General features: G+C 37.3%; 3 protein-coding genes across 3 annotated transcripts; 1 reads left to right on the top strand and 2 right to left on the bottom strand.

The window, feature by feature from the left end:
- The first annotated feature begins 14,194 nt into the window (after positions 1-14,194).
- LOC126795074 (protein DEHYDRATION-INDUCED 19 homolog 5-like) lies at positions 14,195-18,617 on the top strand. The gene is made up of 5 exons (XM_050521895.1): positions 14,195-14,577; positions 16,830-16,972; positions 17,261-17,338; positions 17,442-17,650; positions 18,269-18,617. The coding sequence occupies exons 1-5, from the start codon at positions 14,499-14,501 to the stop codon at positions 18,378-18,380; spliced, it is 621 nt and encodes a 206-aa protein (XP_050377852.1). The 5' UTR covers positions 14,195-14,498; the 3' UTR covers positions 18,381-18,617.
- A 1,438-nt stretch (positions 18,618-20,055) lies between these two features.
- On the bottom strand, positions 20,056-21,753 carry LOC126795039 (elongation factor Tu, chloroplastic). The gene has a single exon (XM_050521852.1). It carries the CDS (start codon positions 21,635-21,637, stop codon positions 20,207-20,209), a length of 1,431 nt encoding a protein of 476 aa, XP_050377809.1. The 5' UTR covers positions 21,638-21,753; the 3' UTR covers positions 20,056-20,206.
- A 900-nt stretch (positions 21,754-22,653) lies between these two features.
- LOC126795024 (probable serine/threonine-protein kinase WNK3) lies at positions 22,654-26,315 on the bottom strand. Its single transcript, XM_050521834.1, has 8 exons — positions 26,087-26,315; positions 25,860-25,897; positions 25,504-25,731; positions 25,179-25,402; positions 24,906-25,063; positions 24,248-24,431; positions 24,012-24,134; positions 22,654-23,895 (listed from the first exon to the last, which is right to left on the bottom strand). Exons 1-8 carry the CDS (start codon positions 26,165-26,167, stop codon positions 23,177-23,179), a joined length of 1,755 nt encoding a protein of 584 aa, XP_050377791.1. The 5' UTR covers positions 26,168-26,315; the 3' UTR covers positions 22,654-23,176.
- Between the last annotated feature and the right edge of the window lie 960 nt (positions 26,316-27,275).

Raw genomic sequence — 27,275 nt, 5'->3', positions numbered from 1 at the left:
AAATATATCAATCAGTTTAATGACAATAAATGAAAATTGAATCTGTTACATAATTTGAATCCGTAATTAACTAAATATCAATATTGATTGTCCAATTGTCTCTGTCAGTTACTTTGACGAAAGCACACTAATAAGGTAATAATGTTTTTCTTTTAACACTCCCCCTTGTGCCAAGTCAAAAACATAGTAGTGCGTGAACTGTTGCCTCATCAAAAACCTTGCCAGATAATAAAACTCAATGGGACAAAATAAATATTGGTCGAAGGGAAAAAGAGTACAACATACTAATGACATGTGTGAGTCTAGAATCCCCCTAAAGTCTACCCCTCCCCCTGACTCGTACTTTAATCAAGGGAATTCGGAAAGCTTTCGCATTCCTGTATCTTTTATATGTTTCTCAAACGTAACTTTAGGCAATGACTTGGTGAATAGATCTGCTACATTCTCCTCATATTTAACTTGGTTCACTTGAATCTTGAGGAGAGCTTGTTGTTGTTGATTGTAGAAAAACTTTGGAGATATATGTTTCGTATTGTCACCCTTGATATAACCTAGATTCATTTGTTCGATGCAGGTTGCATTATCTTCATAAATGCATGTAGGCTCTTCAGTGGTATAACTTAAACCACTAGTTCCTCGAATATGAGTAATGATGGACCTTAGCCATACGCACTCACGAACCGCCTCATGTAGAGCAATAATCTCTGAGTGATTCGAAGAGGTAGCCACAAGGGTTTGCTTGGTTGATCTCCAAGACATCGTTGTTTTTCCAATAGTGAATACATAACCAGTTTGGGAACGGCCTTTATGTGTGTCAGAAAGATACTCAGCATCAGTGAAACCAACCAAAACATTATTTGGGGTTTCAGAGTAGGGGATAGTAATTTTGTCATCGACCTTTTCTTTAGGAACTACAATTCCATTTGCAGATCCTCTTGTCTTACTGTAAGGAAAGAATAAACCCAAGTCAATGGTTCCTTTTATGTATTGAAATATGTTATTGACACCACTCCAATGACGTTGCGTAGACGCTTAGCTAAATCTAGCTAACAAGTTCACTGAGAATGCAATATCTGGTCGAGTACATTGGGCCAAGTACAATAATGCACCTATTGTACTTAGGTAGGGAGTTTCAGCTCCTAATACCTCTTCGTCCTCTTCCTGTGGGCGAAACTGATCTTTCTTTACATTCAAACTTCGACCGATCATGGGAGTGCTAACAGGGTGCACTTTGTCCATGTTAAATCGCCTGAGCATCTTTTGGACATATGCAGACTGGTGGATTAAAATTCCACAAACTCGGTGCTCTAGTTCAAGGCCTAGACAAAACCGAGTTTTTCCAAGATCTTTCATCTCAAATTCGGATTTCAAATACCTTGTGGTTTCTCTGGAATCATACCAAACATCGAAGCGTCATCCAGTAATTATTCATGGGCATGACTATAATCAGAGATAATCTCATGAGAGGGATTCTCCACATCGATGATTAATGGATCTGGTTGTGCCTTAGCCGTCATTTTTTTCCTTGGACGAGTATCAGTCGAACCAAGTGGCCTCCCCTTCTTCCTTTGAGGAGCCACGGCCTCAACCACACCTCCACTAAGTGTGCTTGCAGTGCCTCCTACTACGACACCGTGCTTCTTTTTGGGGACTTCTAACCTTGCAGGTACATTTGCAGCTGGTATATGTGATCTTGTCACTTTTTTATGATATCAGAAAACACATCAGGCATCGAATCAGCTACGTTATGAAGATCCATTATTCTTTTCACTTCACTTTCACATTTTGGAGTACGGGGATCAAAATGAGATTGAGTGGGGACAAACCATTACAATTCATGTCGTTCCCTTTGAAAATCTTTTTTCTTATCTCCCCCTAACGAATTTTCAAATACATGATTTATCAAATCCAACAAATTTTTAGTCAGTTTGGTGAATTTGTGAGAATTTTGAAGGAAAAGAGATAGGAAATAAAAAAAATTGTGTATGTATTTTGTCCTTCTAAATACATGTCACATCATCAATTTTATGGAGAAACTAACGGATGTACCATATTGGGTAACGATGCAATAGTTCGTGTACCATTTTGGGTAACAAAAATTCGTAGGTACCAAAAAATACATTTCACGATACTTCAGGTATCATTTTTGGTATTTTCTCATGTATCAATCAGTTCAATGACAATAGATAAAAATTGATCCGTTATATAATTTAGATCAATAATTAATTAAATATCAATACTAATTGTCCAATTGTCTCCGTCAGTTACTTTGACGAAGACACACTAATAAGGTAATAATGTTTTTCCTTTAACATAAAATATATTTTGTGATTATTTGCACGTACAATCATTTTTTACGTAAAGAGATAAGTTTATCATGATATTTGATTTTGATTTTTATTTTTTATATTTTGTGTACTTTAATAGATTTTTTTTAAATTAAAATAAATTATCATTAATAGGTATTAGGGTGAGTATAAAAACTTGATTCCCTAAAGATATGAGTACGAAAAATACCCATTATCTTATACGAGTATCAAGGCAGGTAGGGCGATGCAAAAAGACTTAAGTATTGATATTGTTTTTCAATCTCCTGACCCTACGATTTCCATTGTCATCCCTAAAAATGGGGGTGTAACGAAGTGGGCCCGACCTTGTTGGCTTACACGCGAAGAAGTGGTGACCGTTACAAAAGTGAAAACGGAAAATGTCAGGCTTTCTAGAACGGGCGTGCTAGCCAACTGTACACGCGGCTGCTTTTTATTGGAGAGAATGGATGGTACGTTTGTGTAAATTCTTTACCGGATTTTACCCGGCAACAATTTAGGGTTTAGATGTGATCGGATTAACTCCTAGAGCTGATAAACTATAATGGCTACTCTCGATTTTTAAAGTTACGAGAGTTATGAGTCAATCATAGACGACCATGATGACTAATAAATTTTTTGTAAACAATAAACACAACCTACTCACTCTCGCTCTATCATATTTTTGTTTAAAGAGCTATCACCCCGTGTTAAATTCAACTATATGTGCATATACCACGGCGAAATGAGTGATCCCAAATTCAACTGTAGACAAAAGCATGTCACATAAAGCCAATGGCTTAGCTACCTCAAAAAGAAAATTGATGATCCTTTATGAAATTTACCGACCAAAAGAGAGAACAAGAGCCCGAAATTTCAGACCTTAGAGATAAAAGACAAAAACCATATTGAGATGGGTTGGCACTTGGTTGGTTCTCCTCCATTTTTTGGCCCTTTGCTTTCCTTTTCCTGTGTAAACGTGCCCTTTAGCACAATAGCACTGATCCTTTAACGAAGTTAACACTGCATGCGGGAATATAAATTTGCTAGGTCTCTTTCTACACTCTACAGAATGCGTGTGTCGCAATGTTTCACCTGTCTGAATAAAGCTCTATATATTATGCCACATTGTCTATATATAGAAGTATATATGCTTCTGTGTTGTTCTGTGTTCTGTGAGTCATTTCATGTGTTCTGCTAAACCTCAACCCCGCCTCACTGAATTAAGTTCAGCACATACGTACAATATCAGTTATATCACCATGTTTTCTCGTGCTAAGTTTCTCACGATCCTGTTGGTAGTGCATTACTGGAAACAGTTTAGGCTTCTGAATGACTTACTTTGCTGTGATGGCCGGTTGTTGCTTTCAATTACCGCCATCTCAAGAACTCTGAGGCCTCTCCCTTCAACTCCGAGCAGAGAATTGATGGATATATAACACCATCAAATTATGGGGAATCAAGCTCTCCTGGTCCGATACCGCCTCTTTATTCTACATTTTAGTTTAACTATGCAGCTAGCATATATTTCATATAATGTACGTACGTAGTTCCTATTTTCAAATTTTGTTTTTTTTTTCGATTTTCATGAGATGTCATTTTACAAGTCAGGTGTTCTTGTACGTAGAGTTGTAGTAGCACGATATATATTCATATATATCAGAATCATGCATGTATAAATGTACGTGTTTCTGTTACGGTGTAAGCTGGCAGTACGTGTTGATGTATTAGAGTTGGAATTGAGGTTGAGAATAAGTAGAGTAATGACTATTGTTAATCATCACTTCCGATGTCAGTGTTATACAAATGAACACCATATATGAGTATGATTTCAGTACCGCGTACTCCACACAATTTGTCACTGCTAATTTCCTTCCCATTGTGGTGATACCTACGTACGTAAATGCATGATGCATCTATAGATGAAACCATACAAAAGATGTGATGCTATAATTCATACATGATCAGATATATGTGATACATACAGTTCGCCATTCCAACAGAAGATAGAATGGAGTGCTAATTTAGCCCAAGTCGAATGACATGCAATGATCCAGGATGTCTCCATATGCCAAAAATTTGAGATATTCCAGAAAACTAATTTAGACACTAACAAATACATGTATTTCTTCGGCCTGTATACCATCTAGTTTGTATGCATAGGCGCCATCAATTTTGGTCGTTAAGTTATGATTTTATTCAAGTGTTTAGAGCTTCGTTTAAATCCAGGACAAACCATAGTGCAACCATGACTTGGCTAGTAACTAAACAAATCTTTTTATCTTTCTAAATCAAGCATAGTTTCATTTAATCACATCCAATCAAATACTTGAGTCAAAACGCCATGTAAGTCCAACAATTATCAAGTAAACGCCCCATACCCAGATTACCCGAAAATAATTTAAATATCTAGGAATTAAAACCGGGTGGGACTTACAATTTACATAGTGGTGGATCTAGGAATTAAAACCGGGTGGGACTTACAATTTACATTATATAAATTTTTCGACAGTGAATGCATATATAATCATCACAAGGTATATAATTATCTTAATGTAATACAAAATGATACAAATTAAATATATAGAATGAAACCTAGCTCAACTAACCGAATATAACTCTACGAGTACTCTTAGCTTCAAATTTCTCTATCACAAAATAATTATTAAAATAATCAACATATTCTTTCTCAATATATAGGACTATAGAATCACTTAAAAATTCTCCTTAGAAATAAAAGAAGCTTAATCTTAATGATATTCAAAGCTTTTCTGGTTTTAGAGAGCAGAGAGCTCACAAACAAAATATTGAGAATAGTTTATTTTTAGTTGGGAGAAGAGATAGATCATTTGTCTAATTGCTGGTTAACTTTGTGTCTTGGTCTATTCATTTAATTGAGTAGTGGGCTATTGGGCTTGGCTGCTTGGGTTAATGTCAAAACTCTTAACAACAGTAATACAAGAATATTATCAAGGTGAAATGTATACATGTAGTTATTTTTTTATACCTAAAATTTTGGGAGACTTGAGCCCCATTCTTGATAGTTGTATGTCACGTCCCGTTTTTTGGAGTGTCTATCATGGACGTCACTGGTTATATGAGTTTCATGCATATGTGAGATTGCTCCAGGATCAAGAGTGTGAGAGATATATGGTTACCCCTTCCTAGGAGTTCAGATAGGCCGATTTGGTTAAGTTTGGAGAGCTTGTCGCTAGTCGGGAACTTAACATCGAAGAAGGGAGTATGCCGCCCTACACATTGGTCGGGGTCTAGAGCCGATCTCCTGATGAGCCCAAGGCATGGCGAAACCAGTGCATTGCCACGTTGGATAAGGCTGACTCCATAGGGATGTAGCGCCGCATGGACCAAGTGTGGCAGCCGAATGGCTAGGTTCGTGACAAGTAGCTCCGCCCCTGGATACAGGGTGAATTTTACAACATGAAGCAAACCGCAGAGGCTACATATATAATCAAAATGGAAACTATAACCAATTCTTTTACATCTCTACAATATTAAGGCTACGTGACAGGCTTCTCATGCCTTTTTCTTAGAATAATTAGCAACCAACCAGTAATATTAACACCAATTGATTAATCATCTCAATATAATTGATTGGAACATGGGTATTTCCAGAACCCCACTCGCGAGCTTTAAACCCCAAACAATGTTTCAAGCTCACCATCTTTCATTATCTTAACCATGAACTCATACCTTGAAGTCGCTACATGTACTGGGTCATTGAATATACTTATCAAAGAACTGAAAGAAATGATCAAAATCCTTTTAGTTCGTTCAATATCTAGTACACTACTACAACCAATTAGCCATTAGGCACAATCATTTATGGTATAGCAAGACCAAAGCCCTTATCTCTACCAGACCAAATTAGCAATTTAGAGATAACCCATCATTTAGAAGAGAAATGATTAAACACAAGCCAACACCTTCAACGTACAAAATTTCAGATTCAAAGATTAATTCAGATTGAAGCATATATATACCTTTGCGGAACCCAATCAAGGAGGAAGATGAAATTGTAATCCTAAGACCAGGCTCTTTTGCAAACACCATAAAAATATGTTGAGAAGTCTCTTTCCCTTCGATTATCTAAGACCCAAACTCCCCTCCAAAAAGTAACCATAAACAGAATCACAACTTTGAGAGAAAGGTAATGGTGCCAATTTGACATCCTATGATGGCTGGAAACTAGACAAAAGAATCGAGTATTTGACGCTATGAAACCAGCTCAAGACTGAGAAGTCGGTTTAGGCGGTTCCTCCTCCTCCCCTTCTCATTCTAATCCAAACTTTTTATAATCTGGAATTAATAGTCCATATTTGTCGGTTTAAAATATCGAATGGTCTATATGAAACCAACATAACACATTATTTATTTATTTCTAAATATCTGGATAATAACAAACTTCATAATTTCCAATATACGAAATAATAGTAAAATAATATTGTAACCATTTACCGTCTAATGACTGGAAACTTTTAGGGTGGGGTATTTCATCATGTGCCATAAAACTTACTCACAAATCAGATGAATTTTTTTTCAGATTTATGAAATAAAAACTTGAAGGAAACATGATACAAATGAGTTTTCGATAATCCAAACGCAATTATGTACACTTCTACGTACATACTATGTACATAAGTCTGTTGTACATACAAATATATGTACATATATTATATCATGATATTGAACAGGGGCGGACCCAAGTACATTGATGAGTGGACTCGAGTCCACCCACTTCTCACAGCAAAAAAAAAATCCCTAATGCTATACATATATAACTTTCAAAATAATTATACTTGGCCCATAGAAGCTAGAAGTCTTGACCGGCTGACCCAATCAACCAATAAATCAATATATAATACAAGCATATATCACAGTCGGCCACTGAACCATTTCTCTTATTCTCTGCGTTTTCACATCATCATTTCCTTAATTACTTTGGTGCTTTCCGGCCTCTCTCAGTCCCTCCACAGTTGATCGAGTGCTTCAGTGAGTTCAATCTTCACTCAGTCATTCCCTCGTCCTTCCTTTCACTCTATGTAAGTAATGTCAATTGATTAATTGAATTTTTAGGGTTTCATAATAAATTTGGGGGATTTGGGGAGGTTTTGCATTTATGCATCATCAGATTTCCATTTCAATACTAATATAGATTGATGAATTAGGCTGTCTAAGATAGAAAGAGACTTCACTGAATCTGAAAAGCTGTGGTAGTGAGGTTTCAACTTTCAAACTTGAATTGTTGGGGTTTTGGAAAGCAAGTTGACAATATCATAATTGAATGAGATAGCAAGCTCTATTGAGGTAAGAATAATCAGAATATCTCAATTTATATGTTTGATTAACTGATTTTAGATTGCATGTTTCATGCTTGTGTCTTTGTGATTAGATTATGTTGTCTAAAATTGAATATATATATATATATATTTAGATGAATTGGTTGGTCAGTTCACTTAGTTTAATAATTGAATATCAATGTTTTGATGTATAGGTGTTAGATTATAATGTCTGAGCATTTACCAAAGAGAACAAATATATTGATTCATGGTTTTCGTGAAGTGCCCCATAAGGTATAAGGGCAAGCTATCACATACTCGAGAAGGAAGCGAGACCAAGCCGAGCCACTAGTGGAGTGGTGAAGGATCACGCTTCGAGTCTTTAACCGAAACTGAGACTAGCTCCTTTAGTCGATGCATGGTGATTTCAAGGAGCTTATTAACTCTTTTTCTCAATCAGAACATAAAATCTTAAGCATGAGTTTTTTTATCTTATTTTATTGATTTCCTTGTTCAAGAATCAAAGCCTTTCCGGCACCTGGACACCCGCCCATTACCGTGGAGAGAGTCAATTTGTTAATAAATAAAATAATAAGCGCCATCAACGACTTTACTTAAAATGAAACATATTTTTAATTAGAAATGAGTCATTTAATCCTAATGTCATTTCTGAATCTTCTGTATGCACTCCACATATTGATGATCCACCTCAACCTTCCATTCCTGAGCCAGTACAACAAGATAATAATGAGTCATTACCACAAGATAATATCAATGATCTCTAACGTGATCCTAGATTACGTTGTCCTATTTGGAAACAATCAATAAATATGAGGATGATATTCGAAAAGCCTATAGTTTGTTAGGTCTATTTCAACCCGAATTATCATTTTCATATAGTGAACAAGGGGCGACAACGTAAATTTCAGAGTAGTTGGTTCAAGGATAACCCATGGCTTGAGTATTCAATTGCTCATGATAAAAGCTTATTGCTTCCCATGTTTTCTTTTTGAAACCGAAGAGAATACACATAAGACTTTCACGATTAATGGGTTTAGAAATTGGAAGAGGGTTTACTCAAGTGATAATGTGTTGTTGAGGCATGTTGGAGGAGTTAATTCTGCACATAATGTTGCAATGCAGAAATGAGACTCGTTAAGAAACCCCACTAAGGGGATTGAAGCAGTTTTGCATTCAAGGTCATTGAAGGATGTGGAAGACAACCGATTGAGGCTTAATGCTGCAATAGAAGATGTTAGATTGCTAGCCAATCAAGGAGCTCCTTTTAGAGGTCATGATGAATCCGAAAGTTCCTTGAACCAAGGATATTTTAAGGAAGTTCAAAAAGCCTTTAGAAGAATGAGTCTTGAGCTTGATAGAGTTATTTTAAATGCTCCAGCAAATGCTAAGTACACAAGTCCAAAAATTCAAAAGCAACTCCTAAATATTCTTGGTAATAAAGTGAGGACCAAGATACGAGTGGAGATTGGGCATTCACCATATTGTATTCTTGTTGATGAAGCATTAGACAATTCTGGTAAGGAGCAGATGCCAATCAGATTTGTTGATTCTCAAGGCTTGATTCGAGAACGATTTTTTTAAGATTCTAAGTGTTCCTAACACTACCTCACAGACTCTTAAAAATGAGATCTCGAAAGTTCTTACTATGTACAATCTTCAAGTGAGAAACATGAGAGGCCAAGGGTATGATGGAGCTAGTAATATGAGAGGCATTTTATAATGGATTGCAGGCATTATTTCTTTAAGAGTGTCCTTATGCATACTTTGTGCATTGTTATGCTCACCATTTGCAATTGACATTGAATGCTACAGCTCAAGGAGTTTATGAGATCTGGCAATTCTTTCAAACCTTGAGTCTTATTGTGAATTTTGTTGATTCTTCTGCTAAGCGGCATTATGAATTGAGATAAGTGAAAAAAAAAGAAATTACAAATCTTGTAGCATGTGGGGAACTTCAGACATGCAGTGGTCTAAACCAAATTTGTACTTTGCAACGAGCTTGTGCTACACGGTGGAGCTCACATTTCCATTCTATTAAGAGTTTGGTTGAATTGTTTAGTTCAACAAAGAAAACTCTTAATGATATGATTGATCAAAGGGTGGAAGGACAAGCTGAAACTTTTCTTAAAGCTTTGAAATCTTTTGAGTTTGTGTTCTGATTGCTTCTAATGAACAGAGTCATGAAAGTTACTGATTTTCTTTGTCAGACATTGCAGCGGAAATCTCTCGACTTTGTGCAAGCAATGAACTTTGTTAGACTTACAAAGGCACTTCTTCATAAGATGAGAGAAGAAGGTTGGGATGATTTGGTAAAAGATGTTGAATCTTTTTTGTAAAAAATATGACCTTGATATGCCAGATATGAGTGCACGTTACAAATCCGGAACAGGTTGTGATTGCCAACAACAAAATTTCATATCAATTGAGCATCACTACCATATAGATTTGTTCAATGTTTTGATTGATTATCAGTTGAGTGAGTTGAACAAAAGATACTCAGAGTAAGCATCATAACTCCTTATACTTGGTTTCAACCTTGGATCCTCGTGATGATTTCAAAAGCTTCAAAAACTAAAGATGTTTGCAATCTTGCAAAGAAGTTTTATCATGCTGATTTTGATGATGGTGAAATGTGCACTTTGGAATTGGAGTGTGCATATTATGAGAAGGATATGCTTAGTGATTCAAAATTCAAGAAATTAGAATCCATTGTAGAATTGTGCAACACCTTGGTGCAAACAAGGAAGTCTGAATTTTTCCGTATGTTTCATAGATTGATTAGTCTTGTTTAACCATTTCTATGTCTACAACAACCACTGAAAAAGCATTCTTAGTTATGAATATTGTTAAGAATGTACTAAGAAACAAGATGGAAGATGAGTATCTTGATGATTGTTTGGTACTTCACATTGAGAAAGAGTATGTTGAGGCTATTGACAATGAGGAGATCATACATGAGTATCGAACCGTAGAGTTAAATTTAGCTAATTTATTCTTTTTCATTTCATTTGAGGGATAAAACTTTATATCCTCCATTTTTATGTAAATCTCTCATTTCCTGTTAATGAATTTTCTCCTTAAGTCCACCCTAGGTTCAAATGTTGGGTCCGCCACTGATATTGAAAGGTCCATGGAACATATATGAGACCAAGATCGATCGATAAACATGACTAAGTTTTATTTTTTTGAATAGAACTGCGCTTTATATGAACTCAAAAATATATTCTTTTTAAGTATTTTTTTTACTTTCGAAATACAAACACGGAAATAATTGAAATATTTGTTTAATTGAAAGAATTTTCTAATAGAACCCCTTTACAAAAAAGAAAAAAAAAAAAAATCTTCTAATAGAAATGTCCGACTGAGATTTGGAGGAGATGATTGTCTATCTCTCCTCAGTCTCGTAGACTCGCCTATCAAGTTCTCCTCTAGTTTGACAGGGTAGGAAGCACGAGCTTTCCTAAATTCTGATTACCTCCATATTTTGTATGTTTATTTATCTACTTTCTTTCCGATTTTGGGTTTGTAGGTAGCTTTAGTCTATGGCTGAAGCTCTGAAACCCGACTAAGAAGCAAAGTCACCATCAACGGAAACCCTTCTTTCAAGTAAACCATTGCTTAGATAGTTGGATAGACACTCGTGTTTCCTATGTTCATCATACGTGAATAATGTACTAGGCAAATCCATTAGACAAAGAAGTGAAAGATGACATGATCGAATGTGAGAACTGATCGATGCTATTGTAGTTTTGATACAAACCAAGTTTACGTTTAGTTTTCACAGGGACATTTGCCTACCTACCAATACGTCGATGACGTACAATAATTCTCAGTACGCGGTGCACTGGTCACATACTAGAACGTACACTGAGAACGGTAATGGCATCACGGTCGGGAAAATGTTGATCGAATTCTTACAAATTTCAGCTTTGAATATTGGTTTGGTTTGAACCACAAACCAAATATGAATTGTCACTTGTTCTGCCTCATGTTCAAAGCTGAAATTGCAAAAAGATTTTAAATGATGAAATAGGCTAGTTAATCTAACATAGCTCTATGAATTTAAGCCTCAAACAAGCGAATTTGGTAATTGACATTAACACTCGGCATTATTCAAAGGCAATTCTTTATGTGAATGAAATATGTAAATTAGCAGATCTGATATATATTGCCCAAGAGCAAGATATTTGAGCTTCAGCAGTTCAACCCGTCTGTTCTATATATCAGCTTTGAAAATGCGAGAGTAAGATCATATATATACTCTTTTAGACTATTTTGGTAATACCGTAACACCAATTAGTTTTAAAAAAAGATTCCGAGCACCGTCATGCAATTTCACCAACTTAAATAGGCGACTAGATCATACATAAAATTTTTGAGTGTTTTTTTATCATTAATCACCAAAACAACAACACCTTCAGACCTCATCTCATCGCCATTGTTTCGACCATACTGAAAAAAAAAACCCGGCAAGAATGAGGCCGGAGCCAACAAAAAACTCATGAGAGGACTTGTGTCGGAGACAAGGATTCCCAGAGCAATCGATCCACAAAGTTTTTATTTTTATTTTTTGTTTTTCGGTCAAGAGATCTACAAAGTTGTTTGGTCCGCAAAACCCAGAGCCATTGCTAACATAGCTTTGTTTTTACATTTTACGATTGTTAGAAAATAGAATCAACTCAATTAAGTATACATAATATTAATATTACTTGTACCTTGGTGTATATGATAATTTTGTTATAAAAACAGTGATATATTACATATATAATTTAAATTATAAATAATTATAAATCAGAAACGAAGAACACGAAAAACAATTCAACCAAAATACCGAACGATTGATGATAGAAGAACTAGTCGAGACGTGTGTGATATCACACTATCCTTAAGACGTTTACGCCTCCTCTACCGGTGCAAGGATGCTTGGCGCTTGTCTTCCAGGATATAACGATTAAACGATTCTAAGAAGTTGCACTACTAACTAGAACCTTCAACGAACTCGAAATGTACCTCTTTCTATCACCAGAGAAAAGCTAAAAATTTTGAGAGTGGGATCGGAAATGCAAAAAAAATCTGCGTTCCGAGAGGGTATAAAGGGGCTTACACACTTTACAATCCATACACAATTGATTCTATATAAAGTCTTTTCAACACTTCTCTTTTTCAATGTGGGACAAATACGTTTCCCTCATTCTAAGTAGCCATCTTTGAGTGACAATTTCTTATTCACACACAAACCAAATTACATAAACAAACATATGATCTTGTAGCCCTCATTATGGAGAACTCAAATCTATGTTCATCTTTGATTAATTATAAGTTTAACTTAATTTAATTAATAAATTAAAATTTGATTTTAAATGGTTTTTCCAACCATTTCCCAACAAATTTTCATTTAACTTATTGTTCAAACGATCAAACTCTTGTCGATGAAGCATCAAAATTTTCAGAAAATTGATCCAGGACAACACCAAGCTCTAATTTCGAAATTAAATCATTGAACTACTAAAGTTTCAGTGAAACAGAAATTGCAAATCTTGACTACACTGTGACTAACTCTTGGTTCATTATCACTAAACCTTTTTGACGAAGTTTCAAGCTTTTAGAAAATTAGACCAGAATGTCCCACATCAAGCTTTTCAGAATTTTTGTGTCTGGCCCCTTTTCTGGGTGTAATGCACCGACCCTAGTTCATATCCAATGCACTACTCACTCATGCTACACTAATAAAGCAACTTTCTGTCCAAGTTGTTAGAGCATGGCCATGTCCTGGTTAGGTTGTCTCTTCTCAAAATTGTCACCCCATTTCTTGCTACCTACCTTTTCCATAAACTTTTGTCATTAAATCTAATCGATCATTTAGTGAACTTAATAACTGAATAACTCACTCAAATATGATGTGTGGTGTTCGTTAATATTAGTTTAAGAAGTAAAAATATGCATTACGATAAAAGGAATTTTTAATATACAAGGTCAAAATCCCATACATTCAAGTGATAATGTAATAAACATATTACATATATCAAATATAACACACATGAGTCTTGTTTATTTAAAAAGTTATTAAGCAAGTTTTTACTCTATAAATTGGCGATCATATATGATACTCACATGATATATGATCAAGAGGCATTAATCGCTAAATATGCTAGTATAAGTAAAGGTTCATCAAATTTGCCATCAATAAGAGTAAAGAAGTCATTTTCTTCTCTTTCAATCTTTTACCATCAAAACATGATTTTGGGCCCCTATACACATTTGACATCAACGTCTGGAAGAGACCCAAAGGCCCCATGTGAGGAGAAAAAGCTAATTCACACGAGTCGTAATACACACCAGAAGCTTTCCTCATTCTCTTTCCGTGGTCACAAAAAAAAAACTTTCTACTAATTATTTAACCCACCAATAATTCTCGCTTCAAATCTCAAATTCTCAATAGATGTCTATGCTCCATGGAAAACAAATATACCATATAATAAGACCAAACCAGTATAAAACAACGGTGTTGTTCAGTACTTTCTGGTAAAATATGGCAACTTGATAGTACTAGTCTGCTATTGCCATGTCCAATTATTCTACTTTAGGAAGAAGAAAGAAAAATAATCAACGCAAAATAGAATTGAGAAAATAGTTCCAGGTGTCAGCTATCCATCACTAGCCTTTTATTGTGTGTCAGGAAAGCTTTCAGTGTTCAGAAGCAATATATGAGGGAAGTGAGAAAGCAAAAGACATCACCCTTCGCACCATTCACCCTCAATCTCTCTCTAAAGGTTGAAGCTTTGTCCTTTTTAATCCCAACCCATTTCCCTCAGGGAAAGTTACTAACGTTTCTCGCCGGAAAGTCGCCGACTTGGGTCGCTGGAGAGTTGACTCCATGGACGTTGACTCGTGGGCCTCCAGAGTTCATGCTGCTAAGAGCCTCTCTGCTGTTCATGCTGCTCGGATGCACTATGGTAACTTTGATTTTTTTTTTTCACCTTGTTTCAGTTCTTCATGTTGTTCAGCATTTCAGTTTGTCATTTTTGTTTTTGGAAGTTAATCTAGTAATAGATATGTGTTTGGTGTTCAACTGTTCATGTTCTTCCTCTATCTGGGTAGAGTTTTGGAATTTGAACTGTTCATTTGGGATTTAAGTTGGAGACTTTTTGGTTAATCTTATTAGATATAATTTTTCAGTGCTTGATTGGGTTCAAGGAGTGACTGGCTTCCATTTCCTATGTTTTTCTATAATTTCTAGGTGAAGCAAAGCCTACATTTACTGTACTTGTGGATTAAATTTTGTTGCTGCTTCAGAGTTTAGAACGTGTTTTAAAAGAACTACCTTGCTTGGATTTTCACACAAGGAACATTTTTATGAGATAAATTGGGTGTTTTGTTGGTTGGAAATACAATTTTTTTTCTTAAAATGAAAAGGCTAGAAATTTAACTTTTCATTGAATCTTAATTAGTTTCTTTATACTTCAGATACGGAAAGAACTTTCCATATGTGCAATGTTACAGTAAAGATTTAGGTGTTAAGGTTGGCACATGATGTTTCCTTTTACAAATGGTCAATAGAGTATATAATAGAGGTGTTTAATAGAATTGGGGTGCCTAAAAAATAGATAATTGGGACCTATCAACATGACCAATTACATAGGGGGTGAGGAAGATACTCGTGAAAATGAAAAACAAAATCAGCATGAAGTAGGTGGAAATGAGGTGGTGGAGCAAGAGTTTGCAGAGCTTAGTTTGGATGTAGAAATCTTAAGGATTCAGCGTATGCTTCAGAGTATGCAGCTCTTGGAAGTGCTAGGAAACAGTTCATCTCAAAGTAGGCAGGAGGGTGAGGGAACATCTGAGTTTGATAATTCTAGCGTCATCGTGTATGATCTTGAAGACGATAGTCTGGAACCAACTAGGTCGAAAGCAGGTAAGAGACTTAAGGTTTGATTGCTTAACCACTGAGTTTAGCTATGGATTTAAGCATTTCCATGCTGAACCAGATGATTCAAAAGAGTTCGCTTGTTAATTTTTTGTTGCCAGAGAAAGAGCTGCAGTGTTGAGATAGGCGTACACACATATATGGAAGTAACTGTTTGCATGTCGCCCGTGATTTCACGTGTTTGATCCTGTGAGTTAAATGCCAGAATGTGTGCTTGTTCGCCTGTGTTTGATGCTGCGGTTTAATGCCAAAATGCTCTCGTGTTTGCACATGTTGGATCCTGTGATTAATTCCAGAATGCTCTCGTGTTTAAACATGTTCATTTAATGCCATAATATTTGAGATTTTGCTTTATTTGGGACAACCTAGTAGTTTATATTGTCTACATGCATATAGTAATTAAGATTTCCAAGAACCTGTATATACCTCTGGCTGTGTAGATTTCCTAGTAATTTGATGGCAGAAGTTATGTGGGTTTGGACATGTTTGCTCTTGTGATTAAATTCCACAATGTTTGAATCTCGTACATGCTTGATCCCGTAATTCGATTCCCAGATTTTTGAGATATTGCTTTGAAAGACCAAGTAGTCTAGAATATCTATGTGCGTTTAGTAATTTGGACTTCCAAGAGCCTGTGCATTGCTCAAGAATATGCAACTCAAGTGTCTGCATATGTGAATTTCCTGTTATTTGATGCCAAAATGTGCACTGCACGTGTTTACCTCAATAGATCCTGTAATCTAATTCTAGAATATTTGTGCCTTTGCAGAAGCTGACCCTGTATATTTGTAGTTTAAAATTTTAATTTCAGATTTTCAGATATTTCTTCTAGTGGGAAGCCAAGTAATTCAGAATTTCTAATATCCTTTTGATAATTAGGAGTGCAAGTCATGTTGTATAAGAATAGCAGACAAGCTGAGTTTGAAATTTCTATGTCCTTTTAGTGATGGAGTTTCAAGACCTGCTACAAATTTTGAATATATCTAAGGAGACAACTCATCTTGAAACGTTTTGTTTCTTGTTGCTAAACCCAGTTCCCTTTCTATTTACCTATTATTTTATTACAGTGAAATTCTGGTTTCCCACTTTTTGTTCAAGATGTCAGTGCACTTAGTATGACTGTACTAGTCACTCAAAGTTTTTTAAGTATTTAATTGTTCAATGTCCTTTTCATGTGGGCACTCCTCAATTTCTCATACACACAAACACACAGTTGTATATGTCCATTCATAGATTTCGCATAAATGTTAAATTTCTCTCTTATCTTGTATTGTGAAACAGAAAATCATTTTGTGTTGGACGATTCTGAAGGAGATGATGATTCAAAATCTTGTTTTCCATGCCCTTTCTGTTATGTGGACATTGAGGTCTCGATGCTCTGCAATCACTTGGAGGAAGAGCACTGCTTTGACTTCAAAAATGCTGTATGTTCTTTTCTTTGCTGAAAAATATTGTTGTATGGGTTTGTTCTTCTTTAAAAGAGATCTAGAATCATTGAAAAAATAAATGGAATTTTGAGTCTTTTATAGACTATATAATGAAAAGCATTGAACATTTTGATAACAAACGATTAACAGTTCTACTTGGTACAGTTCATAGCACAATTTTATCATATTGATAAATGGGAATTCATATTTATAAGTATGGAAATCATCTTATTATGTTTCTGTTGGAAATTGGACTTGATGGCTACTTTAATTTGGCTATTCCAGGTCTGTCCTTTGTGCGCGGCAAATCTAGGGAAAGATGTCATTGGACATTTTATGGTGCAGCACGCAAGCTCCTTCAAGGTATTATCAATAATATAGAATCATGAGTCCATTATATGCTTATTCAATCTACTATTTTGCTGAGAAATGTTGGAACCTGAAAAGATTTGTTTGTGCTATCCAGCACAGGAGAAGATCTAAAAAATCTGGTCAATGGACTGGTAGTTCAGCAATGAAAGCACTGCTGAAGAATGGAAGAGGATATGCACCTGAATCTGCACCTGATCCTCTCCTCTCACCTTTCATCTGCAATGTATCATTTTCAGACCCTAATGGTATTCAACAAGCTGTTTGTTCAGACATCAATGTCGCTATCATTTCTGATACGAGAAGGTACACTCCTTTTACTCTTAATGGAATTTGACATACTAGTGGTGGCAGTGAGCTTTTACGCTCATACTTTGTAAGTTGGAAATTATTTTAGAAGATTTTTATTTTTTGGAAACATCACCGTTGCTGCTCCGATAATAAGATAGATTGGAGAGAGGAACCAAACCTAGTATGCGCCTGAGATCTCCCCTTCATAAGAGTCTCAAACTTTTGACAGGAATTGAGTTAGACTGAATTTGTCTGTGCCATCTTCCAATCTCTTAACCCTAAAGATCAAGGACTATGGTTATTCATCACACCAGTGTGGTTTTCCATCAAATAGGTGGTTTTGCCGATGTCTGCACATTTTATTTTATTATCTTAAAGGAATTTCTACTGCTTGTCGTCCAATAGATTGAACAGAGCTGGCATTGGTTTACTATTTGATACATTCTTCTGTATTTGGTATTATCAAATGGAACCCCCATTTAACTTTCGCACTGCCACTCACTTGCTATGTTGGGTATAGACTAGTAACTGACATGTCAAATAAAAGAGCAGTCTGAGGGTATACAAACATAAATCCTCGTAATGAAAATAGGCGAGTTGATGCCCTCTTGCTGATACATTTTTTGTGTGCAGTGCTGAGCCATCTCTGCCAGAGGAAGGGTGTGAAAAGGATAATGAAGAGAGAAGGCAAAGGGCAACATTTGTGCAGCAATTGATTGCATCAACCATATTCTCAGATCTATGAATTGTTCCGAGCTAGACCTAAACTGGAAGATGCAGGATATTGATCATCTCATCAGTCACCTAGGATAATGCTGTATCAGTGTCATTAGGCAATGAATCTACCAAGTGGAGCGAGGTTTAGGAAGTCAGTCTATATTGGGGTATTTACAGAGAGTTGTTGCATAGTTAGACAGTCCTTGTCTGCAATGAGACTATACAAGTTTGTATACCATATGTCCTCTATGGCTATTTATATATGAGCAGTCTCTTTTAGAGGCGACTTTCTTAATGAGTAAAGCTTATTTATAGTATCTATGGAGTCTCATCAATGGAAATCTTCTCGTTTACTCCATAGTCCACGTTGATAGAGTACATGCTCGATATTATACTACTTTACCTGATTGAATGTGATGGTAATCTCTTGAGGGCAATGTTGTTTGCCCTATAGTTTGATACATTGAGTAAGAATTGGAATCGAAACCAAGCTTGGGAGATTGAGAATTGATATTACAAGTCCTGGAAACTTCATCCATTGCAGGTCATGCAGATAAACTAGCTAAGGAATTTGCACAATATCATGCTTTACGTTCGGTTTGCTGCTCGACCTCAAGCCTCAATGTACCTGAAGAAAGGACCAGAGGCATAAATGGATTCCCAAGGCAAATGCAAAGTCATGTCCAACCCCTTTTCGTTGCACAAGATTGTGTTCTTAAGGCTCTATGGTTGCACAGATTTAAGAGAAAATAGGACAAACTGGTCCTGCAATATTTCATTATCCGAACATGTTTCCTTGCTATATATCTTTTACACTACCTAAACTTATCACCATAATACCATTCAATCTGTCAATTCGATTTAAACCTGAGCGTTGGTCGACTGATCAAATAACTGTTGTTTTTGTTTTTTACTTTACCTCACTGGTTTTTCAGTAGCAAGTGGTTAATCTGGGAAAAGCCAACTCCTTCAGTAGAACCAAAAAACCTAGAGATTTAGCGTTTCTAACACAATGAATAAGAAAATATGCAGAGGGTAGAAGAAGCCATAACCATGATCCAAGAACAGATTAATCAACCTATAATAGGAAAAAGACGAGTTAATTAAGAGAAGACATGTCATCGGAATTAGGAAGATAGATCATCAAGGCCTTGCATTTGCAATTGGAGAATCTGGAAATGACGGAATATGGAATAGTTAGGCCAGAGAGGTGGTTCATGTTAGAACAGTAAAGAAACAGTACAGGTATGCAAAAACTACACCAAACTGAAGATGGATCAACATGAAGCCAATAACATATGTACTCGGTAACAGGGAAGCTTAGGAAAACAACTTACCAATATAGTTGAAGATTCAAAGAGCAAATGAATGCCAAGTTTGCAATATCTCAAGCACCCAACTTCACATTATTTTGTTTAATGCAATGGATAAGTGTTGCATGATGGTCCCCAAAATCAATCGATCAAGAAATATGTAAATCCTACCCCTTGAATTTAAATAATGATACCAGTAACTGTAAGCAGAGGCATACTATACTAAACAGCTTTATTGGGTGAAAGAAAGCAAATGCTACACCTTCATTTTGATGAGTACAAACCAAATGGAACTTGATTGAAAGAGAATTCATGTCACCATTTTTGGTTTAACCGAAATCAATATTGAATCATCACAAAAATATTATCAAGCTAAGCAGGCAACCGAAACAGAACAAATGGCAAATGAACCTACAAAATATATAACATTTGATGGTGAAAATCGCTTAAAAATGTCAAAACTAAATAAAATTAAGTTTAGAGTTCGAGTTTGACACCACAAAAACAAAGTGAAGATCACCAAGCCAGCTCTCCTTTTCTATCACTCAAGTATGGCTCCAATGACACCTGCTCCGACAGTCTTCCCTCCTTCTCTGATAGCAAACCTCATCCCCGACTCACAAGCCACAGGCACAATCAACTCCACAACAATCTTGACACGATCACCAGGCATAACCATCTTGGACTCCTCATCCTTATCATTCATAATCTGCGTCACTTTCCCGGTCACATCAGTAGTCCTCATGTAAAACTGTGGCCTATACCCCGAGAAAAATGGCGAATGCCTACCGCCCTCCTCCTTCTTCAACACATAGACAATCGCCTCAAACTTAGTATGCGGGGTAATAGTCCCCGGCTTAGCCAACACCATCCCTCTCTGAATATCAATCTTCTGAATACCCCTAAGCAGCAGCCCCACATTGTCACCAGCCATGGCCTCATCGAGAATCTTCTGAAACATCTCCACACCAGTCACAGTGGTGCTCCTAGTGTCCTTCAACCCAACAATGTCAACATTATCACCAGTCTTAATAGTACCCCTCTCGACACGGCCAGTGGCGACAGTCCCACGGCCGGTGATAGAGAACACATCCTCGATTGCCATCAAAAACGGCAGCTCAGTCTGCCGTTGAGGAATGGGAATGTAACTATCAACTGAGTCCATAAGCTCGTAAATCTTATCGACCCACTTATCCTCACCTCGCTTAATAGCGGGGTTAGCCATAAGAGCTTCTAGAGCTAATAAAGCGGAGCCGGAAATGATGGGGACATCATCTCCGGGAAACTCGTAAGAAGACAGCAACTCACGGACTTCGAGCTCGACGAGTTCGAGGAGCTCCTCGTCGTCGACCTGGTCCTGTTTGTTGAGGAAGACAACCATGTTGGGGACGCCGACTTGCTTGGCGAGGAGGATGTGCTCTTTGGTCTGGGGCATTGGGCCGTCGGCGCCGGAGCAGACGAGGATGGCGCCGTCCATCTGGGCGGCGCCGGTGATCATGTTCTTGACGTAGTCGGCGTGGCCGGGGCAGTCGACGTGGGCGTAGTGGCGGCTCTCGGTCTCGTACTCGACGGTGGCGGTGTTGATGGTGATGCCACGCGCGCGTTCCTCGGGGGCGGCGTCGATCTCGTCGTACTTCTTGGCGACGCTGTTGCCCATGGAGGCGAGGGCCATGGTGAGGGCGGCGGTGAGGGTGGTCTTGCCGTGGTCGACGTGGCCGATGGTGCCGATGTTGACGTGGGGCTTCTTGCGCTCGAACTTGCCACGCGCGGCCTTCACGGTGAAGGAGCGGCGCGTGAGGCTGTGGCGCGTGGTGGTGGAGGTGGGGGTGAGGTGGAGGATGGTGGAGGGGTTTAGGAAGGAGGAGGAGAGCTTGGAGGTGGGTCTAATTGAGAAAGAGGGGGTTGGGGAAGGTGAGGAGGCATAGGGGCATGTGAGCTTAGCTGAAGCTGCAGCTGCTGTTGAGATTGCCATGGCGGATTTAGACTAGCTGGGTCACTTCTTCAGGTGAGGAAGAAGAAGAAGAAGAAGAAGAAGATAGGGATAGGGATTTGGGGGAGAGAAGAGAGCTGAAGAGAGTAGAGAGAGAAGAGTGTTATCCTGTTAGGAAGATAATAAAACAGAGCCTCATATGGGGTGTTCTATCCATTTCTCTGCCTCCAATTGGGGTTTTGGAGGGATTTGTGGTTTGGGTCACTGCTGGTGATATGGAGTTTCTGTGCTACTACTGTAAAAAAAAAACTGAAACCCTTTTTACTTTTTTACCATTTTCTTGGGCTTGACCATATGGTAGTTTCTTTCCAACCTTGTACGATGAGAGAGAACTGGAAATCCTGTAAATGCTTTTGATGACTAGAGCTACATACTGTTTCGGCCAACATGCTAGTATTTTTTGAGATGTACTAACATTTGTCGTCAATGGATTCACCTGAAGCGGGAAAGTATTTTTTATCACATGACTCGTAATTCTATAAGCATTTTTTATCACTCGAACTAACCTTTTTAGATTTCAGAAATAGTAACATTTGGTGTGAATGGATTTCGCCCGAGAGGGGTAAGTTTCATTCAAGTTTTCAGGAGGTTGAATAAGAAACTTGCTTCAGTGAATATGGAGGGTTGACAACACCGGCTTGTTGTTGTATGGTAACATTCAACACTAGTCAAAAGAATAACCCATTTCAGCTTGAAATCATTTGAGGCTCTAAATCGACAAGAGGTTGTATCATCAATGTGCATTATGAGAGAGACTGATGGTGATTTCATTCATTGTCTTCATGGCTTCCAACCTACAAACCAGAATCTCATTGTGCCACGCAGTTCATTCAAATACCTTTGTTTCAGGTAACACCGTGGAGTCAAAATCAACCATAGAAGATGTGTCACGAACACCAACCTCATGTTAAGGTCTGGTGATTTCACTGATTTGAGTACATCGCTTCAGTAGTACTGTATGTTCTGAAAGTAATCACCAAACACTGCTCAGAAACCCAAAATAAATTAACTGCAAAGGTTAAATATTGATAATCACATTTCTCGACAGTGCCAGAAGCAAGTCTGATTCGAGGTGGGACTGGAAAGAAGGAACAAAAAATTATGTGTACAACGTATACACTCCAACCAGTTTTGATCACCCGTATCACACTATAAGTCGGTTACCATAGCATGTCGATATGAAGCATGGACTATTATTACATAGCTGTGTCTCATCCCAATACCTTCCTTGGCAGAATCGCATAATTTGTGGGAATCGAACTGCTGGATCCTTGACGATTTATGGGGCTCGCTCTCAAAGTTGATCCTTCATATAACAAGCTCCTGCTTCCCAACTTACTCATGTATAAATTAATTCTGAGCTTTCTACAATCTGTTACTGACAAACTAGAAAAAAAATCTACATATCCACCAATCCATCATGGCATCACCCAAGAACTAGAAACTACAGACATGCCCCCGATAAAGTTCACCAGAATCTCCCAAGTTCTTGGTTTAGCAGTCTGCCCAATGGTGCATTGTTTAGAGTGAAATCTTTAACTTAACGTTATCTAAAATCTTTTGATAGAAAGCTGGAGGTAATTCATGCACGACATCCGATATCTCCAAATCATGCTTCTTTTTGAGTTCATCCAGCTCCTTTTTCTGTTGCACCAATAGATTCTCAAGTTTCTCAACAACGATCTTGACTTCTTCTGGTTCAAATAAATGAGCACCATTTCTATTATGCAGATCAATCGCAGCATCAAGACTATCATCTTTCTTTGAATTAAAGTTTTCTGCACCATTTGGATCATCTTCGTTTCGAAGAGATATTTCTTGGCTACCAGGAGATTTATCATTGTCTTCACTACCTCTTGCATTGACTGATTCCTCAGGAAAATGTGAGTTAGAAAAACCATGCTTCAGTGGAGAGCTTCCATTACCTGCCTTGGGAGAGTCACACCAGTACTTACGACCTGAAGGCAATCTTTCTAGGGCTAGATTACCGAATCCATTAATCACTGGAGAAGCATCTTCCTTGGAGTCAGAAACTGGACTAGTGGAAGTTGACACATCAACATCCAGATTATCTCCAGAAATCCAATCTGGAATGTGGGATTGAATCTCGGAGTCAATAAGTTCAGCAATTGTTGAGACATCTTGATCTGTCAGATCCAACTCTTGAACCATTTCGCTAGCAACGGCAATTGCAGTGTCTTCACCAATATCAAATGGAAAGTGGATATTTCGAAAATGACCTAAACCAAGTGACAATTTTTTCAATTTTAAAGCCGGTAAATGGTGATGTTCTTTTACTACTGAGAAGTAAGTACAGTGGAAAATACCCAAATATGGAGAAGGATGAAAGGGTAACCTGTAGAATCTGCTATTCGTAGTTTCAGAAAAATTGTGTCATCTTTCCTCTGGCCTTGTACTGTGAAGTCTCTACTCATCTCAGAAAGAAGATCTACACCATCATTCTGATCAGATGTGCCTTCTGCATATAACATGGAATAAATGTGATGTGAATAAGATGCACAGTTTTTTTAATTTTTTTGGTGTAAGGAGATGCACATTATCTGAGCAGTAGAGAAACAACAAAGAGAATACCTGAATAATGAGCTTTGGGTTGTAGAATATGAGGAACACTGTCACGAACCCCATCTGACTGAAGAAAAGGATCCATTAAAAGTGCCTCAGCAGGCAAACGATCTGACACTTTGACGATGCATTTTTCTATAAATGCTTTTACCCCGGGATCTGTCACTTTTGACAATGATGCTGGTTTTATACCCTATCAACGAAAAAAAATATAATCAACATAATAACCATGTTATGATATAAAATGAATGTTTGCAATTTGCCCATGATCTGGAAAAATAAGCAAACTGTAGCAAAGTAGGTTAAATTTATGGGATAAAATATTATACCAAGAATCTAATGAGAGATAACATACGATTTTCAACAATTGAAAGTTGACAGGCAATTTGGTGTAATAATTAAATGTAAAGAACACTACTAATATCAAAGTAAAAGTCCACACAATGTCGAAGAGAAAAGAATAGCAGCTTAATGAGATTAGCAAAAGAAGTTATGCAATGAATCATACCCAAATCAGAATAATCGCCAACACATAGCTAAAATACATATCATCAGTTATCAAATGCAAGTCTCAGCGATCTAGTGATGTGACATTTTGACACGTACGATAGGATATAACTTTCAATTATCTAACTTTTATATTGAGTTAAGGTCATGAAGGCCTTACTGATGTCACTTTCTTGAATATCTGAGCAGCATTAGTACACTCAACATAAGGATACTCAAAGGTCACCAACTCTAATAAGCACATGCCAAAGGCATAGATGTCAACAAGCTCATTATATTCCTCTTCATAAAGCTCTGGCGCCATAAACTCAGGAGTACCTTACGAAACACAAGTAATTGCATTATCAGCTCTGATGCTCGTTGATTCTGCAGTGATACCATTGCAAAAGAGAAAAATAGATAACAAATTAATTATCGTATCGATAATCCTCACCGATAACACTGTGAGCTGAACGAGCCTGGCGAAGAATAGCAGCCAGTCCTAAGTCACCAATTTTCACCTCACCTTGGTTCCCATTGACAAAAATGTTGTCACACTTCAAGTCCCGGTGAATAACCGGAGGGTCATGGCTATGAAGATACAGAAGGCCTTCTAAGATCTGCTTAGACCACTTTTTTAGTGCCCTCAAATCAACATGCTTATGTTTCCTCCGATATCTACATAACATTGGACATTAAAATTTCACTACAAAAAAAAATCTACAAATGAGTAACAGAAATTGAATATTAGCAGGACAAAAACAGAATCCAAAACTCACTGCCGTAAGGTTCCCGAGGTGAAAATCTCAGTAATAAAGTTGATGTTTTCATGCTTGGTATCAACCCAAGAGTTGTAAAACTTAATAATATTCTTGTGCTTCAAAGTCTTGAGCAAATGAACTTCGGAATAAAGCCGCTCCAAATCTTCAGAGTTGCGCAATAGATCTGCCACCTTAACTTGATTCCAAGCCACTTCAATTCCTTCCAGTTCATCAAATGCTCTATATCTAGTTTCCCACAAAAGTCGATCAAGGACACACAGAACTCTGGCATTGCATCATTCAAAATCCAACTAAAAAACCAAACTTGAAGCATTATAAAAATAAAAAATGAAACTTTGACAAATAAAGGATACACTTTCTTGAAAGCTCCTTTTCCTAAAACCTCTTTATACTGCAAATCCACCAAAAACGAAACACAAGTCATCACTCTCAATATCAAATTAACTTGTACGAATCAAACACAAATCAGTACTTCAAAAAAAAAAAGACTTGCAACACTAAAACAGCTAAATTTGAATCAGAATCAAAACCATAATCAGAACTAAGCAATGAAAAAAAGGAAAGCTGGGAATCAACTGACCCGTCCGTAACGACCAGTGGGATCAACCTCAACGAACTCAGCTTCGGCGTCGTCCGCTTCCTGGTCCGACGGCAATTCCATTCTCCCCAAAGGCTATTACTTTCCGATCGGATTCAGATCAAATCCAAAACCCTCAATTCAATTACGAATTATGAAGACCCAGAATTGGGACGCACCCCGCCAAATATTGGAAACGAAGCACAATGGAATAACAAGGAAGGAAGAAGAAGACGAAGAAGCGTGAGAATAAAAAAAAAAAAAAAAAGGAGAAGAGAGACAGTTATAGATTTTGATAGAGACTCACTGTCACATTCAGGGCTTATAAAAATCTGGGTTTCTGATTTTGGAAGATTAAGAAGAGAGAAAAGAAAAGGTCGGGTTTGGCTCGATCTGTGTGGCTTTTGGGGTCATATCATGTGGGAATGGGGCATCTGCCTACCCGCCTTCCTTCTTGTTTAATTAGCTTTTACTTTAATTTCCCTCCTCAATAATACAAGCGCCGTCTATTGCTGATATGGAAATTTTGACAAGACGAGCACGACTCTCTCTCTCTGGCATTATAATTTTATTAGATGCGAGAGAGTTGAGATTTCAGGGAAGAAAGATGTGAGAGCATCTCACATGGGTTTGAAATTTGTATACTTTTAACTATGTGTTGCCTTGTGATACAAGTCATTGACCCATTGATGTCTCAAACACAAGTTTATAATTAAAGATGAGGTATTTTGTGAGCATGGTTTTTATCTTTGGTTAAAGGATCAGGGTAATTGGCTCGATGCCATATGATTATTGTAAATTCTTCATTTAGTGATGCTTAAAAAAGAGCAAAATTTTATGTACACATCCCTTGAGAGTTGGACTATACATACACATCCCACATTTTTGTACACATGCATGTTCCTATTTCACCCCTCAATCCCCTCTCTAAAGAGAAGAAACAAACACCAGCACAAAAAAGAGCACAGCTAAAGAGTATAACAAGAACAAGAGCAGAACCATTCACAGGTAAACAGGAAAAAACAGTTGATTACAAACAAAGAGTTCAGAGATCGATTACAGATTGGGAAATCCATCAATTGAAAATTTCTTTCAGGAATCAACTACCGTATGAGGAGAAACTACAAGACTAAAAACATAGGAAAAACGTAGGATAGTAAGTTCAGGAATATGTATAAAACAGAGGTTGCAA

The sequence above is a fragment of the Argentina anserina genome, chromosome 5 (assembly GCF_933775445.1).
Source record: "Argentina anserina chromosome 5, drPotAnse1.1, whole genome shotgun sequence".
NCBI classification, from domain to species: domain Eukaryota; kingdom Viridiplantae; phylum Streptophyta; class Magnoliopsida; order Rosales; family Rosaceae; genus Argentina; species Argentina anserina.
This window is presented reverse-complemented; position numbering and strand designations above follow the sequence as displayed.